Here is a 15,084-nt window from a genome sequence, read left to right on the forward strand (position 1 = left end):
ACTTTAGGAAACTAAGTTAGGAAACTAACAAAAAGTATGTGTTTGATTTTCTTCCAAAACATTGTGATCCATTTGTTTTCTTCTTATTTAGCCAGATCTGATTCTCTAGCTTCTGATTTTCTCAGGACCAAAAAAAAAAAAAGAAACATCTAGCTGTTACCAGTACACTGTGCCATTTTGCTCTGCCTGCTTTATTGTCTTCTCCTTTAACCTTACTTCAAGTCTTAGTCCACCCTTGGTTGTTCAGGCTTCTCCTCAGGCTTTATTACTGTCCTTTCTCAACCTCTAATTGTAGGTAAGCTAGCATTTCTTTTAATGTTTTAAGGAAGAAGTGCCATTTTTAGATAATTTCCTCTAAGAATCTCACTGAAATAAGGTAGAGTTTCTTTTTTCTTACCATCATATTTCTTTTTTTAATAAGCTTTCTCCATTTGAGCAGAACTAATTTCACAAGCTCTCTTACTGATCTTTCCTATATCCTTCCATCTGCTTCTTATCCGAATCACTTTTTCAGGGCACAGGATTCCTTGCACTGATTGGCATCCTGATCCCTCTCCTAGGCTGGTGGAATGTGTGGGCTGAAAAGCTTTTTTCCAAGGAACTGTATTAAAGGTCCCCAGTTCCCTTCTGTCCCTATGGTATTTTAGAACCACTGTATTATTATATATGTTGATAAACCGTTGGTGGAAAGAAAAGTATAATCCGTGAAAGTTTTTTTAGGTCATTGTATCTCACATATGAATGTAAATACTGTGTAAACTTGTTTTCTTTATTAGGTTTTAGTGTGGTTGTGCCATTAGAGCTTGCAATTCAACATTTTTCAAAAATGCATTTATTTTTTCCTCCTAGCTAGGGAAAGCCTTAGTCTTAACAGAACTCTCTTAAAAGAATTGGTGAAAGCAATATTATTTCTCTTTAGTGCTGCTTAGAAGCATCAACTCAGAAAACGTTGCTGTAGTTGGAGGTGATAGTGCCATCCTTATCAAAAATACAATTAAGCATAGGATCTAAAAAAATCTGAAAGGAGGATAGATTTATTACTAACATCCTTACATATTTTAACATTACAGTTTTTGCTTATTATATTTCCAGGTTGAGCAGTTAACAAATCATCTGAAAGAAAAAACGGACAAGTGCAGTGAGCTTTTGCTGTCTAAAGAGCAGCTTCAGAGGGATATACAGGACCGGAATGAAGAAATTGAGAAATTGGAGTTCAGAGTAAGGGAGCTGGAGCAAGCCTTACTCGTTAGTGCAGACACTTTTCAAAAGGTGTGACATTTTCTTTGGGTTAATTTTATCAAGTGTTTTAGTACAGATTATGCTTAGTTGCATGAACATGTTTATTTACATAAAAAAATTACTAAGGACTCTTGATATTATTGCATAATGTATCTGTATGTCTTCATTAACATCATAACCATTTCTGTTTATTCTTTTTTTTTTAATTTTTTTTATTTTTAAACTTTACAAATTGTATTAGTTTTGCCAAATATCAAAATGAATCTGCCACAGGTATACATGTGTTCCCCATCCTGAACCCTCCTCCCTCCTCCCTCCTCTCTCCTCTCTCCTCTCTCCGCATATCATCCCTCTGGGTCGTCCCAGTGCACTAGCCCCAAGCATCCAGTATCATGCATCAAACCTGGACTGACAACTCGTTTCATACATGACATTATACATGTTTCAATGCCATTCTCCCAAATCTTCCCACCCTATTCTTTTCTCCAAATATCCCTTGCATACTGGGTCCTGATTAAGAAATATTAAGCCAGAAGACTTAATTACCCTTTTAAGCATTAATAAGATTCTAAAATAACAGCCAAGTGAAAATCTGTAGGCACCAGTTCAGGCTGATGCCATGCCCCAGGCTAAGAAGCAGTGAGATCTGTTCCTATTATGCTAAAGAAAAGCAGGATAAGGAAATTTGGGAATGTAGGAGATGAGGGGATAGCCTTCATTTTACCTGAGAAATGAATTTTAAGATTGTCAGGCATTCTTGTTTTAATTTATATAAAGTACATTCAAGAGTGAATGTTGTAACTTTTGATTGTTCACTAATGTAGACTACTTCTAATTCAAGAAACACTTCTCCAATTAAAATGGATAATTAGGATTTAATGTCTGAAATTTTGAGAAAATTTTTATGTATTTAAAGGTAGAGGACCGAAAACACTTTGGAGCTATAGAAGCTAAAGCAGAATTGTCTTTAGAAATACAATTGCAGGCAGAGCGAGATGCCATAGACAGAAAGGAAAAAGAGGTAAGTTTATTTTTAATGACAAAATGTGGCTTGAATTACTTTAGAAAATTTAATTTGATTAGAATGGAGTTCATGGTGTGAAACCAAAGTATATAGACTGTTTCTTAGCTCATTGCCTAAGCTGCCATTGAAGGCAGTAAACATTTAAATGAGTAAACTGGAATGAAGAAGAGGGGACACGTGGCCTGGACAGAGAAGGGAGTTTTGAGGACAAAAATGTGGCCAGTTTGGTAGGTATGAATTAAATGAAGACGAGAGGAGAGAGAGAGAGTAGTGTTGGGGCACAAGGAAGTATCTTCCTCCTGGCCTTGCCATGGGCTTTGAATTACTGCTGCTTTCCTGTGGAGTTTGTTTTTTCTAAAGTTATATTTCCCTGGGAGATAGTAGTGACTTTTTACAGTGTACTAATATACATCTTCTTAATTCTATAAAGTTCTTTTATGTTTTTCTGCTCCCTCCCTTCTCCCTACCCCAAGAAAACCAGAAGATGCACTTTTAAAACAGCCATCATTTTCAAGTCCTAATTATTTGAACCTTTGTCTATCAGTTTTTCTCTAGCATATTGTTCCTTGCTATCTAGCTATAGCATATCATTTTAAATGTTTCAAAAGTTTCAATTACATTTTTATCTCTTTCCATATAATTTTCTCAGAACATTTGATGTGTATTTATTGAGTGTAAACAGTTTATTAGTGTTAATGAGTACTTTGAAAAAAAGATTGATTTAGATGTCACCTAAAACTATAGCTCAGAGAACTTGTAGTTTAGAGAAGAAAAAAGTCATCTATATAAATGATGGAAATGATTATTTTCATGAAAATTATTATTTTCTCATTATCTCATAGTACTAACTAATGTTTATCTGAGAGATTCTTATTTTACTTTTTGGCTTTTATGTGAGTGACTGGGGACACTTTTGTGGACATATAATCACTTTTGTTAATGTGTGCTTCAAAAAAAATTAACATTTAAAGATTTCTCTTACACTAAATAATCAAATAGATGATCTGCTTTCTAAAAAATGGGACTCCAAAACTGGTCACAAGGCAGAAATAATTGATTAAATATAGTAAAATTTTATATTGTCATTTGAATTTTATTTAACACTACTTAACCTCTTAATTTCTTGAAGTAAGGATCTAATAAGTGTCTCCTACTTAGAATTATATTTGTTGGAATTACAACAGACCTTAGAGAGCTTGTATCAACTAGCTACCAGTTTTTACAGATGAAACAGAGCCAGACTTGCTGAGTGAGTAAAGAATTAAGTTGACAGCTAACCTTGATCTACTCCAGTATCCTTGCCTGGGAAATCCCATGGACAGAGGAGCCTGGCAGGCGACAGTCCATGGGGTCACAAAAGAGTCAGACATAAGTTAGCGACTAAACAACAAACTTGGTCTACTAATTTTGAATAACAGTGACAAGTGTTCTCTCAGAACCTAGTCACTCAGTAAGTGGAGACTGAAAGATAGGGATGTAAAATTGAAACATCTTTTAAAGAAAATAACTGCTTATGCATTCTTTCCTGCACTAGACAAATGTTTTCAGATATCTGACAGTATAAACGTAGGATGTCTATGTGTTGTTATATTTGAGATACCTCCCACTACTCTGATAGCCTAAATTTGTGTACAACTTTTTAAAAAGTTTATTACAATATTTAGAAATGCAGAGTGAAAGAACAGAAAACCTTAAGATAGATAAGGGTTTCAGGCTGTATAAGAGGAGAATGATGTGGAGAGAAATAGAAGAGTTTCTTTAAGAAAAAGATGCTTTCAATAGGATAGGTTTTAAGTAGAGCGACTTAGCAGCAGCAGCAATGAGATCGAACTTACAAATGACAATAATAAATAATAATAGTTAACTTTGTTGAGGTATGTGCTAGAACGTGGTCAGTATTTTAATTAATGCCTTGTGTCCTTAACCTTAAACTCTCCCTGAGGATAGGTTCTTTTGGTGTTTCCACTTTATTGAGTAAACCAGATCTTAATAAAGGTTAAGGAACTTGCTCATGGTCACACAGTAAGTAGCTGAACAAGAATTCCTCCTCAATTTCTCTCATTCTGGAGCTTTGTGATGCTTTACTGCCAAAACATCCAGGCATGTTTTGCCTTGCTGATGAGAAATTATCATAAACAGTCATTCAGTATTTGTTGAATTGCCATGTGTAGAGCACCACTGTCCAATTTTAAAACCAGCACCAATCTCAAGGAATCTTCTGTCTAATTAGGATATGTATATGTATGTATGTGCTGGACTGTGATAAGTTGCTTCAGTCGTGTCCGACTCTGTGATCCCGTGGACTGTAGCCCACCAGACTCCTCTGTCCATAGGATTCTCCATGCAAGAATACTGGAGTGGGTTGCCATGCCCTCTCCAGGAGATCTTCCAGACCCAGGGATCTAACCTGTATCTCTTATGTCTCCTGCATTGGCAGGAGGGTTCTTTACCACTAGTGCCGCCTGGGAAGCACGTGTGTGGTGTGTGTGTGTGTGTGCATGTAGCCCGTGTGTGTGTGTACACATATGAAGCCAGTGTGTGTGTGTGTACACATTTGAAAGAAAAAATTCTTAAAACACAAATAGGTGCTAATTAATGTAATCCAGACAATCTAGATATCATTTGGTAGCTAAATTAAACAAGGTTAAACCAAAAAGCTGCCATTCTATTTTTAAACCTTAATAATATTTTTCTGGTTCTTGGTTATCATAGCCTCAGTAATAAGACAGCCAGGGACCAAAACTGAAGTCTGGCTGTGAAGAGGAAAGAATGCCTCACCGTGTCATTTTGGGAATTGAAGTCTCTATTTTGATGCCTCAAGTTCAGCTGCTTATGATGGGAATGTTAGTGCTTTAGATGAGTGCTTCTGAAACTTGAATGCGCTATGAATCCCCTTAGGGATCGTTTTAAAATGAAGACTGATTCAGTAGGCCCAGGGTGAGGCTTGAGAATCTGTGCTTCAAACATGTTCCCATGTGATGCTAGTTCTCCTCCCGGGACTACACTTTGAATATTAAGGCTAAGAATTTGACCATAAACTGTTTTATCAAAAAAGAAAGTAAGTGTGAGGTGAGACAGGCAAGGGCAGCAATTTTGAGCTTAAATATCTATGTGTTGAAATAATACCTTGTCACCAAAAGTAGTCATAGAAGATAGAAGTATAAATGTCATCTATTAGGTAACTTTGAAGAAGATATAATCATCACAATTTTCAGGAGACTAACCTGATAATTATATGTGTGCAGCTAATAACTATATTTCAGATGTTATTACTGAGCTTAATACCAGTATTAAAGAAAATTATTTAAATGTAAGTCTTAGACATTAGTTATTAGAAGTAGGATAAATAATAGTTAAGAATGTCAGGTTCCAGAGGTAAACTCCTGAGGTTCAAAAGTGACTTCCACATACTAGCCTTGTGACTGCAGAACAAGGGACTCCTGTCTCAGTGACTCCCTTCCTCATCTCTGAAATGGAGATAATTCTAGTAAAGATGTATAAAGTCATCGCTACTGCTGCTGCTAAGTCGCTTCAGTCGTGTCCAACTCTGTGGGACCCCACAGACGGCAGCCCACCAGGCTCCCCCGTCCCTGGGATTCTCCAGGCAAGAACACTGGAGTGGGTTGCCATTTCCTTCTCCAATGCATGAAAGTGAAAAGTGAAAGTGAAGTCACTCAGTCATGTCTGAGTCATTACAGGGCTTTTAAAGAATAATACATATAAAGCATATCATGCAGTGTCTTAACAGTGAGTTGCCTGTAAGCGTTAGTTGCTCGGTCATGTCCGACTCTTTGCAACCCCACGGGCTTCTGTCCATGGAATTCTCCAGGCAAGAATATGGAGTGGGTTTCCATTCCTTTTTTCAGGGGATCTTCCCGGCCCAGAAATCGAACCTGAGTCTCCTGCATTGCAGGCAGATTCTTTACCATCTGAGTCATCAGGGAAGCTATAAATGATGGCTATTTATTACTAATATAAATATGATTTCTGTTACAGAAATATTAGGTTAAATGATTTTGAAGGTCTTTGCTTTGCTAATGCTAAGATATAATTCTTACGACGTGTACTCAGTCACTCTGTCATGCCCGACCCTTTGTTACCCCATGAACTGTAGCCTTAGAGGCTCCTCTGTCTATGGAATTCTCCAGGCAAGAATACTGGAGTGGTTGCCATTTCCTCCTCCTCTGACTACATGTTGGTGTGTAATCAGAATGTGCCCCCTTTCAAGTTCTAAGATGATGAATGATTTATAAGTATTCTTTGGGCCATCTGCCACTAAATGCTGCCCTTGTATCTTAGGTTGGTCTTAATGCAGCAGTTTTGATCATTAGATAAATAAGCATTTGAAAATCCATTCATTAAAAATGTAGAAGAACTTGCAAAGCATTGGGGTAAACAACTGTTCCTGTCCTCAAGCAAGCCCAATTTTTAAAATATAAATAGCTGTTACTATTCACCATTAGTTTCAATCTCTATATAACTATCAAAGAGCAATTGCTTTACCATTAGTGATAATCTGTGCTCAGAGCTGAATTTCAGTTGTCTTATGCATAGGAACACTCTAGTTATTCTCCTAAAATGGTTTACTAACTTACTCTGTAAGTTTCTGTGTGTCAGACCTAAGTATCTCTTGGTCTTAGAGTCTGCCTCTGCTCCCTTCTGCCCAAATAAGGCATGTGGCTGCCAAACCTTTTATGGGGTTAAGTATTAATATGGACTGAATTGAGTTAGTCTCATTTGGTGGCTAAAATAACTGACTTAATTCTACAGCTTTCTTGAGCCTTTTTGATAGCAGTTAATTTAACATAAAATAAGATTTAAAATGTGGATTCTTTCCCTTCCTCTCATAACTCTTTTATGCTTTATCAGGAGATAATATTTGGTAGGAAATGGCTCCTTATAGCCTTCCTCTGGGAAGGATAGTTTTAAAGTGTTTAGTTTGAAAATGTCTGGAAACCACGCAGTTATATCTGGCTTAGAGAAACCCCTTTCCTTTATTTTCATGGCTCACCTGTTTTAAGCATGCATCCTGTAGAGCTTAATCCAGCAGTCTTCATTCTCTCTTGACAAATAAACATCTATATGAACAGTATTTTTCTCTCTCCCTTTGATAATTTTGATATCAAAGATCACAAACTTAGAAGAGCAGTTAGAACAGTTCAGAGAAGAACTGGAAAATAAGAATGAAGAAGTCCAGCAGCTACATATGCAGTTAGAAATACAGAAAAAGGAATCTACTACCCGCCTACAAGAACTTGAACAAGAAAACACATTATTTAAGGTAATTGCTCAAGGAAAACTTTGCCTCTAAATAATTCATTGTTTTTGTCTTGTATAGTCATAAGTATTAAGCATTTGCTAAATCCAGCTGCTACATAATGCTTAACAGAGGAATAATAGCTGCAAATGGATTTGCATAGAGTTTATGTTCAACCCAACATATGAAAAATTTTGGAGACCTGTATCAAAACATTTAAAAATTTATTGATTTACAATAATTATATAGTAGCTTTGAACATTTTGGGTGCTGTAGCTTGGTAAGAGTTAATTGACAGAATGGTCTAAAGATCACATGTAATGCTCTATCCAACTGGGATGGTTATCTTTGTTCCTAGGATGAAATGGAGAAACTGGGATTTATCATAAAGGAATCTGATGCTATTTCTACTCAGGATCAACATGTACTGTTTGGGAAATTTGCTCAAATAATGCAAGAAAAAGAGGTAGAAATTGACCGATTGAATGAGCAAATTATGAAACTTCAGCATCAACTTAAAATGACGACAGATAACAAGGTACACTAATTTAAAATTACTATATGAAACTATTTAAATTAGAATTTTATTTTTATTGAAGTAGTTGATTTACACTATGGTGTTAATTTCAGGTGTACAGCAAACGGATCTAGTTTTCTCCAGATTATTTTCCATTATAAGTTATTACAAGATATTAAACAGAGTTCCCTGCTTATACAGTTAACCTTTCATGCTTATCTTTTTTATGTATAGTAATTTGTGTTGCTGTGAACATTGGGGTGTGTGTGTCTTTTCAAATTAGACTTCTTGCCTTTTCTGGATATATGCCCAGGAATGGAATTGCTGGATCATATTCTGTTTTCCTTTTTTTAAGGAACCTCCATACTGTTTTTCATAGTGGTTAAGCTAGAATTTTAAAGGGCAAAATAGTTATTTTTCAGTTTATTTTTTAATGTAAAAACCAAATAAAACCTAATTCTCTTTTATCCATTAATTTTGATTTATTAAGACATCTTAGTTTAACAATTTATGTGTATTTGTATCCATTCCTAATATTGTCAAACATTTTTGATGTTTCATAGTCTCTGGTACCTCACATTTCATCCTATCATTCTAACCGAAATATTAAAAACTTCAAAATTCTTCTATTATGTTTGAGTTTTTAAATAAGATAGTGATATTTAAGCACTATCTGTTATAGACTTTTATTTTAGTACTTTTCATCCTTTTCAATGAGAATATATTGATACTGACTATTTTACTTTCAGGAAATCAGCTATTAAATGCATAAATTACTCTATATTTAATAATTTTCTAAAAGAAGTTCTAAGTAAGGTCATTTTTGGTATGATGTAAGACTGGTGGTCTATATTAAAATTTAGTATTTCTGAGAAGTATTTTTGTGTATATGATCAACACTTTAATAAGATATTGCCTTAATAAAATAAAATTCCCCAAATATAAATACATAGTTATTACATATGTTGCTTTTTTGTTAACTGATAGGTTATTGAAGAAAAAAATGAACTTATAAGGGATCTTGAAACCCAGATAGAATGTTTGTTGAGTGATCAAGAACGTGTGAAGAAAAATAGAGAAGAAGAAATCGAGCAGCTGAATGAAGTGATTGAAAAACTTCAACAGGAATTGGCAAATATTGAACAAAAGACATCAGTGGTTGCTAATTCTCTCCCAGAAGAAGCAGATAGTTTAAAACATCAGTTGGATATGGTAACAGCTGAAAAATTGGCTTTGGAACAGCAAGTAGAAAACACTAATGAAGAAATGGCCTTGACAAAAAATGCACTTAAAGAAACCAATTTAAAAATGAACCAACTAACAGAAGAATTATACAACTTAAAGAGAGAACGTGAAAAAAGTGAAAAAATCCATAGCATACCAGGGAAAAGTGTTAACTTGACCATAGATGACCTGAACAAAAACAAACCAGGACTAGAGGTAGTCCTTCCTGAGGACGCTCTTCAGCCCCTAGAAAATCAGACTTACCTCAATTCTTTTGAAGAAAACAGCAAAGTTTCCATAAGCAGCTTGGAAACAAAGGTGCTACAGCTCGAGAGCACTGTGAGCGCAAAGGACTTAGAACTCACCCAGTGTCATAAACAGATAAAGGACATGCAGGAGCAAGGCCAGTCTGAAAAAGAAGTGCTGGAAAACAAGATTGTAAACCTACAGAATGCACTTGAGGAAAAAGTTGCCGCTGCTCTTGTGAGTCAAGTCCAACTTGAAGCAGTTAAAGAATATGCAAAATTCTGGCAAGATAAACAATCAACTTCATCAAAACCTGAAAGAACGAATATACAGAATTTGACTCAACTAACAGAAAATGAAATGGAGTCAAATGTGTCAGCACTGACCTTGAGAATATCAGAATTAGAAAGCCAGGTGGTTGAAATGCAGACTAGTTTGATTTTAGAAAAAGAACAGATAGAAATTGCAGAAAAAAATGCTCTGGAAAAAGAAAAGAAGCTACTAGAACTGCAGAAGCTATTGGAGGACAATGAGAAAAAACAGGGAAGCAAAGAAAGGGAAAGAAGCCCTCCAGGAGACTTTGAAATTCTCAAGGTTAGTTTGTATTTGATCTTTTTCACTTAAATACCTTAAGAAACTCTTTTCCCTTTTCCTTAAACTTACTGCTAACTTATTAAATTCAAACAATGCTCTTTATATCTAGCAACTCCATATATAAAGGGTTTTTATTTTTAAAAAATGACCATTCTGTATGGTCATATTATTATCACTAGAATAATGGATACAAACTGTATTTTGTATAGTTTTAAAATCACAGTATTTATTTTACTGCCATAGTCATTATGAGCAGTCGTAAGTAGAGCAGTCCCAAGAAACGTGGAAATGTTAAGGATAGCAAATGTCCTCTGGAACTTGTGTGGATTTTTTCCCTCTTTCTTCCAATATGCATGGTAAGTGTTATCATTCCTTTTACACAATGAAAAATATCCGAATATATTAGTGTTCTAGTGCATTAATGTATGAGTGATAAATCATTTGCTTTTACAGATTCTATACCTGTTAGATTTCATCCTTTCTTCTCTGAAAGTCTGTTTATGTAAAGTTCTGAAAGCGTAGGTATTAGCATAGGACAGATGTGGAAGGACTTTAATTTTCAGATTCTCACTTTATATATTTGTAATTTTGAGTACTGTGTAGTCTTATCTGAACACCAGAAATTAACTGATATATTAGGTTCCTATGAATATTTATTTGTCAAAGAGTAGTGATTCTTTCCATTTACTAGGCTTTTTCCTTCTAGCTAACTGAAACTATATAAATTACTGTAAATAATATTTAAAACAGTAATGTGACTTACCATATGATTAAAATATCTTAGTAAGATTTTATTATTACTTAGTATCTAAGAAATATCTTACCAAACCACTTCATATCTTTTGAGGAGAGTGATATAAATATGAAAAATTTTTGAACAGATAACTGAAACTGTTTCATTAATTATAAAATTTTTTAGGATATATTCTAATGACCTGATTTACCTTTCATTCCCAGAAAAATCATTCTTTGTGTGTGTGTGTGTGTGTACTGACTCAAGAATATAAATTGATGGTTCTGAAGAGTTTCCCTATTTGTTGAAAGAACATGGGTCTATTTAACCCCTTTAATCTGATCGGCAGTTGTTCTTGAAAAAGCTTTATTGAAATATTCAAGTACCTTGAATTTGGCTTTATTTTTTGAAAATGACATGTTTGTGTTTTCCACTACCATTTAGACAACTGCTGAGCTGTTTCATACCAATGAAGAAAATGGACTTTTTGGTCAGCTTGAGACTGTTAGAGCAGAGTCTGCTGCTACTAAAGAAGAACTTGCCAGTTACAAAGAGAAGGCAGAAAAACTTCAGGAAGAACTTTTGGTAAAATTAATAACATAGCTTCTATTTCTACCTATTTTATTTCAAAGTGTATATTCTCTTAATATGAAAACAATCTCAGATCTATAATTTAACAGCTTAGGGAAAAAAAAATCTTTCATAAATTTGATGAAAAGTTATTATAAATTTCATTGCTCTCATCTTTCTTGTTTGGTTTTCCTTGGAATCTCTTTTAATCTCTTAAAAGGGGGATGCTTTTAATCTTCTAGTCTAGTTAATAAAGAAGGAGAAGGACGGATGTTAACCCCTGAGAACCAAAAATAGAGTCCGATAAAATGATTTCACTTCTGTGTTAATCTGTGACTTTATATATATGCAAATGTGTATGAAAACTCTGTTTCTGAAATGTTTTCCCTGTTATTCTGTGGAAAATGAGCATACTAACATGATTATACTCTCAACCCTAAATTCTACATGTGATATTTTTACCTGAATGTTCTAAACTGTTGTTTTATGTTTTAGGTAAAAGAAACATATACGGCATTTCTCCAGAAAGATTTAAGCCAAGTTAGGGATCAACTCAAAAAGGCAGAAGCAAAATTATCCTGCTTCTCAGAAAGAGAAAATAATACTGAGGTACAAGAAGATAGAAAGGTCTGCACATTAGAGCCACTTCCTATAAAAGTGGGTCAGAGCTCCGCATCCCAGACAGATGGGACCCTCAAGGTCAGCAGCAGCAATCAGACTCCACAAGTTCTTGTTAGAAATGCAGGAATCCAGACTGACTTACGGAGGGAATGTTCATCAGAAGAAGTCACTGAAATAATTAATCAGTTTACTGAAAAGATTGAGCAGATGCAAGAACTACATGCTGCCGAAATCCTGGATATGGAATCCAGACACATTTCAGAAGCTGAAACCTTAAAGAGGGATCACTATGTTGCTGTCCAGTTGCTGACAGAGGAGTGTAGTACCTTGAAGGCGGTGATCCAGTGTCTGAGGTCTAAAGAGGTATTTGGTTTTCACAGTGTATTTTTTCAGCATTCTGTGGTTGTTGTTTTTTTTTTTTTTTCCAAAAAAAATTTTATGTTGTTAAGAGACAAATTTGGGGGCAATTTCTTCCTTATAATAAAACTACAATTTAAAATCTATCTTTTGTGTACAGTCAAATAGTAATGTCCCACAAAGCTCCGGTGCAGATTTAGAACCTGATGTTATCATTCCTTAATTTGTCTCTTATTGTAATATATTAAAATTAATGTCTCTTATTGTAATATCCCTGAATAAAAAAATTAAAGCCTTACTGTAAACCATGGATAGTTTTATTTATTGTGAAAGGTGTGACATATTTGTTTGACAACATTACAAAAAAAGTAAAATGTTCATTGGACCTTTTTTTTTAATAAAGCAAAACATGTTTTATTTCTTTGTTTTCTCTGATTAGGGCTCCTCAATTCCTGGGTTAACACATTCTGATGCTTACCAAACTAGAGAAATATGTTCCAGTGGTAAGTTATATAAACTGGAATTTTTATAGTACTTACTTAAAAAAGTTTGTTTCTCTTTAATAGTCAATGGTTTTCTTTATTTTAGATTCTGGATCAGACTGGGGTCAGGGAATTTATCTTTCACAAAGTCAAGGATTTGACACGGCGTCGGAAGGCCAAGGAGAAGAAGGTGAAAGTTCAGGAGATTCATTTCCAAAGAAAATAAAGGTACTAAAAGACAGCCATCTTTCAGTAAAACTTAGCGAGTGTAGTTTCTATGTTGAACATAATAGTTTATTAGAAGTTAGTATAGAAGATCTTACTATATTAAGATCTCTCTGAAGAGAAAAATTCATAGCTAGAAGGAAACTTGTGGCTCTATTTAGTTTTATTTCTGTATTTTACAGATAATTAGAGTATATTTAATTGTATAAAGATTTTTAAAACTTTCCATTCCTAATATTTTTGTTTGCCAAATTATTAAAGCAGTCTCAGTCTAGAACCTATCTTCTACATATTTTTTTTGGTCAAATTAGTGCCTGATATAAATCCAAGAAGAGCACGTTAGATAAATAGAAAGAACCTAGGAGATGAGTGCCACGTAAGGGCATAGGCAGTCTTCTGGGATTGGTGTGCCCCTCTGGAGGAAGAAAGTGTTCAGTGATGGCAGGCTGGCGTTTCCTTTCTGCAGTGGCTTTTCTAAATCTGTCTGTCTGGGATTCCTCTTTTCATGTCTGACTTGACAGTTTTTGAAAATGTCTTAATTCTGGCTTTTGTGTTGTGGCTTCTAGGGACTGCTGAGAGCTGTCCATAATGAAGGCATGCAGGTGCTCTCCCTCACTGAGTCTCCCTGTAGTGACGGAGAAGACCATTCTGCTCAGCAGACATCAGAGTCTTGGCTGGAAGAGAGAAGAGCTTACCTCAGTACAATCTCATCTCTTAAGGATTTAATTACCAAAATGCAAGTTCAAAGAGAAGCCAAGGTACTCAAAGACTATTGTGCATCTAAGTAGCTTTATATGATTTTTATCAATAATAAGGCACTTTGTTTGCCAAATTAACTGTTGTTTTTTATGATGTTTTTCACATAAATTTCTATGTATTGTTTAAATGCTCCAAGTTGCACACTTGAAAGTAAATTTGTATCCTCTTAGACTTGCAATGCTGATTCTGGTTAGCAGACAGATACCTTGAACAGATATCTAGAACAGTTCTTAGCTTATTTGAAAACTAACTTTTGTTTTTTGTACTCTGCCAGGTTTATGATAGTTCTCAACCTCATGAGAGCACCTCTGACTGGCGAGGTGAACTTCTGCTTGCTGTTCAGCAGGTTTTCTTAAAGGAGCGCAGTGTTTTCCTAGCCACATTTCAGACCGAGCTGACAGCTCTAGGTACAGGAGATGCGGTTGGATTATTAAACTGTCTGGAACAGAGAATACAAGAACAGGTATCAAAATGAGACTGTAAGAAAAACTTTAAAACAAAGAATGCTTTTTAATAGTAATGAGAAAATGAGTTATTTATTAGTTGTTTATTAGAAATATTTATAGTTATTTATATAAAATGAGTTATTTATTAGTTTTAGAGTAAGTCTTAAGGTTAAAATTTTAACAGGAGCCACTAAGAATATTTAGGATAAAAAGTATTACTACAGATATTTTCTCTTATGTTAGAAAATAAGCAGGACTAAAAATTAATGAGTTAATCATCCAATTTGGGAAGTTAGAAAAAGAGTAACAAAATAAGTCTAAAGAAAACAGAAAGAATAAAATACCCTCAGTTCTCTTCATTTGCAGCAGTAAGACTGGTAAAGCTGTTGTGAATACTGAGCCATTGCCAGCAGGGAAAGCCTGTGAGTCCCTGGCGGTGACATTTTTGTCAAGCAGTCAATGTGTAATCTTGTTTTATGTGCATTTCTGTTTAAAGACACCTGTTGATTATGTATTGTTGAATCTTTAACATTGAACTCATGGCCAGCTGCACTGTAACTTAAACAAAACTTTTCTAACACATGCATCTTCTCTGTCATGTGTCTTTCAGCCCTGTTGTGCTTAGGCATACTGGACAGTACTTCATGTCTGTGTTTGGGAACCATTTTAAACAGCAAAATCATCAGTAAAAAGCACAAATGTACCCAAAATATGGCACTAAAAGGATGACAGAAAGGACACTTGTTTACAGCATAAGAAATAAAAAGATGGCAAAATATCACCTTGCTCG

General features: G+C 34.8%; 1 protein-coding gene across 3 annotated transcripts in view; it reads left to right on the forward strand.

The window, feature by feature from the left end:
• Positions 1–15,084, forward strand: part of AKAP9 (A-kinase anchoring protein 9) — a 161,214-nt gene that overhangs the window by 124,580 nt on the left and 21,550 nt on the right. For all 3 annotated transcript variants that reach the window (XM_070787145.1, XM_070787147.1, XM_070787146.1), the window contains 11 exons: positions 1,093–1,269; positions 2,156–2,260; positions 7,392–7,544; positions 7,879–8,058; positions 9,025–10,101; positions 11,279–11,419; positions 11,900–12,388; positions 12,822–12,885; positions 12,971–13,092; positions 13,656–13,847; positions 14,123–14,311. In XM_070787145.1, coding sequence (XP_070643246.1) covers positions 1,093–1,269; positions 2,156–2,260; positions 7,392–7,544; positions 7,879–8,058; positions 9,025–10,101; positions 11,279–11,419; positions 11,900–12,388; positions 12,822–12,885; positions 12,971–13,092; positions 13,656–13,847; positions 14,123–14,311 — 2,889 coding nt within the window. The remainder of the gene's footprint in view (positions 1–1,092; positions 1,270–2,155; positions 2,261–7,391; positions 7,545–7,878; positions 8,059–9,024; positions 10,102–11,278; positions 11,420–11,899; positions 12,389–12,821; positions 12,886–12,970; positions 13,093–13,655; positions 13,848–14,122; positions 14,312–15,084) is intronic.

The sequence above is a fragment of the Bos indicus genome, chromosome 4 (genome assembly GCF_029378745.1).
Source record: "Bos indicus isolate NIAB-ARS_2022 breed Sahiwal x Tharparkar chromosome 4, NIAB-ARS_B.indTharparkar_mat_pri_1.0, whole genome shotgun sequence".
NCBI classification, from domain to species: domain Eukaryota; kingdom Metazoa; phylum Chordata; class Mammalia; order Artiodactyla; family Bovidae; genus Bos; species Bos indicus.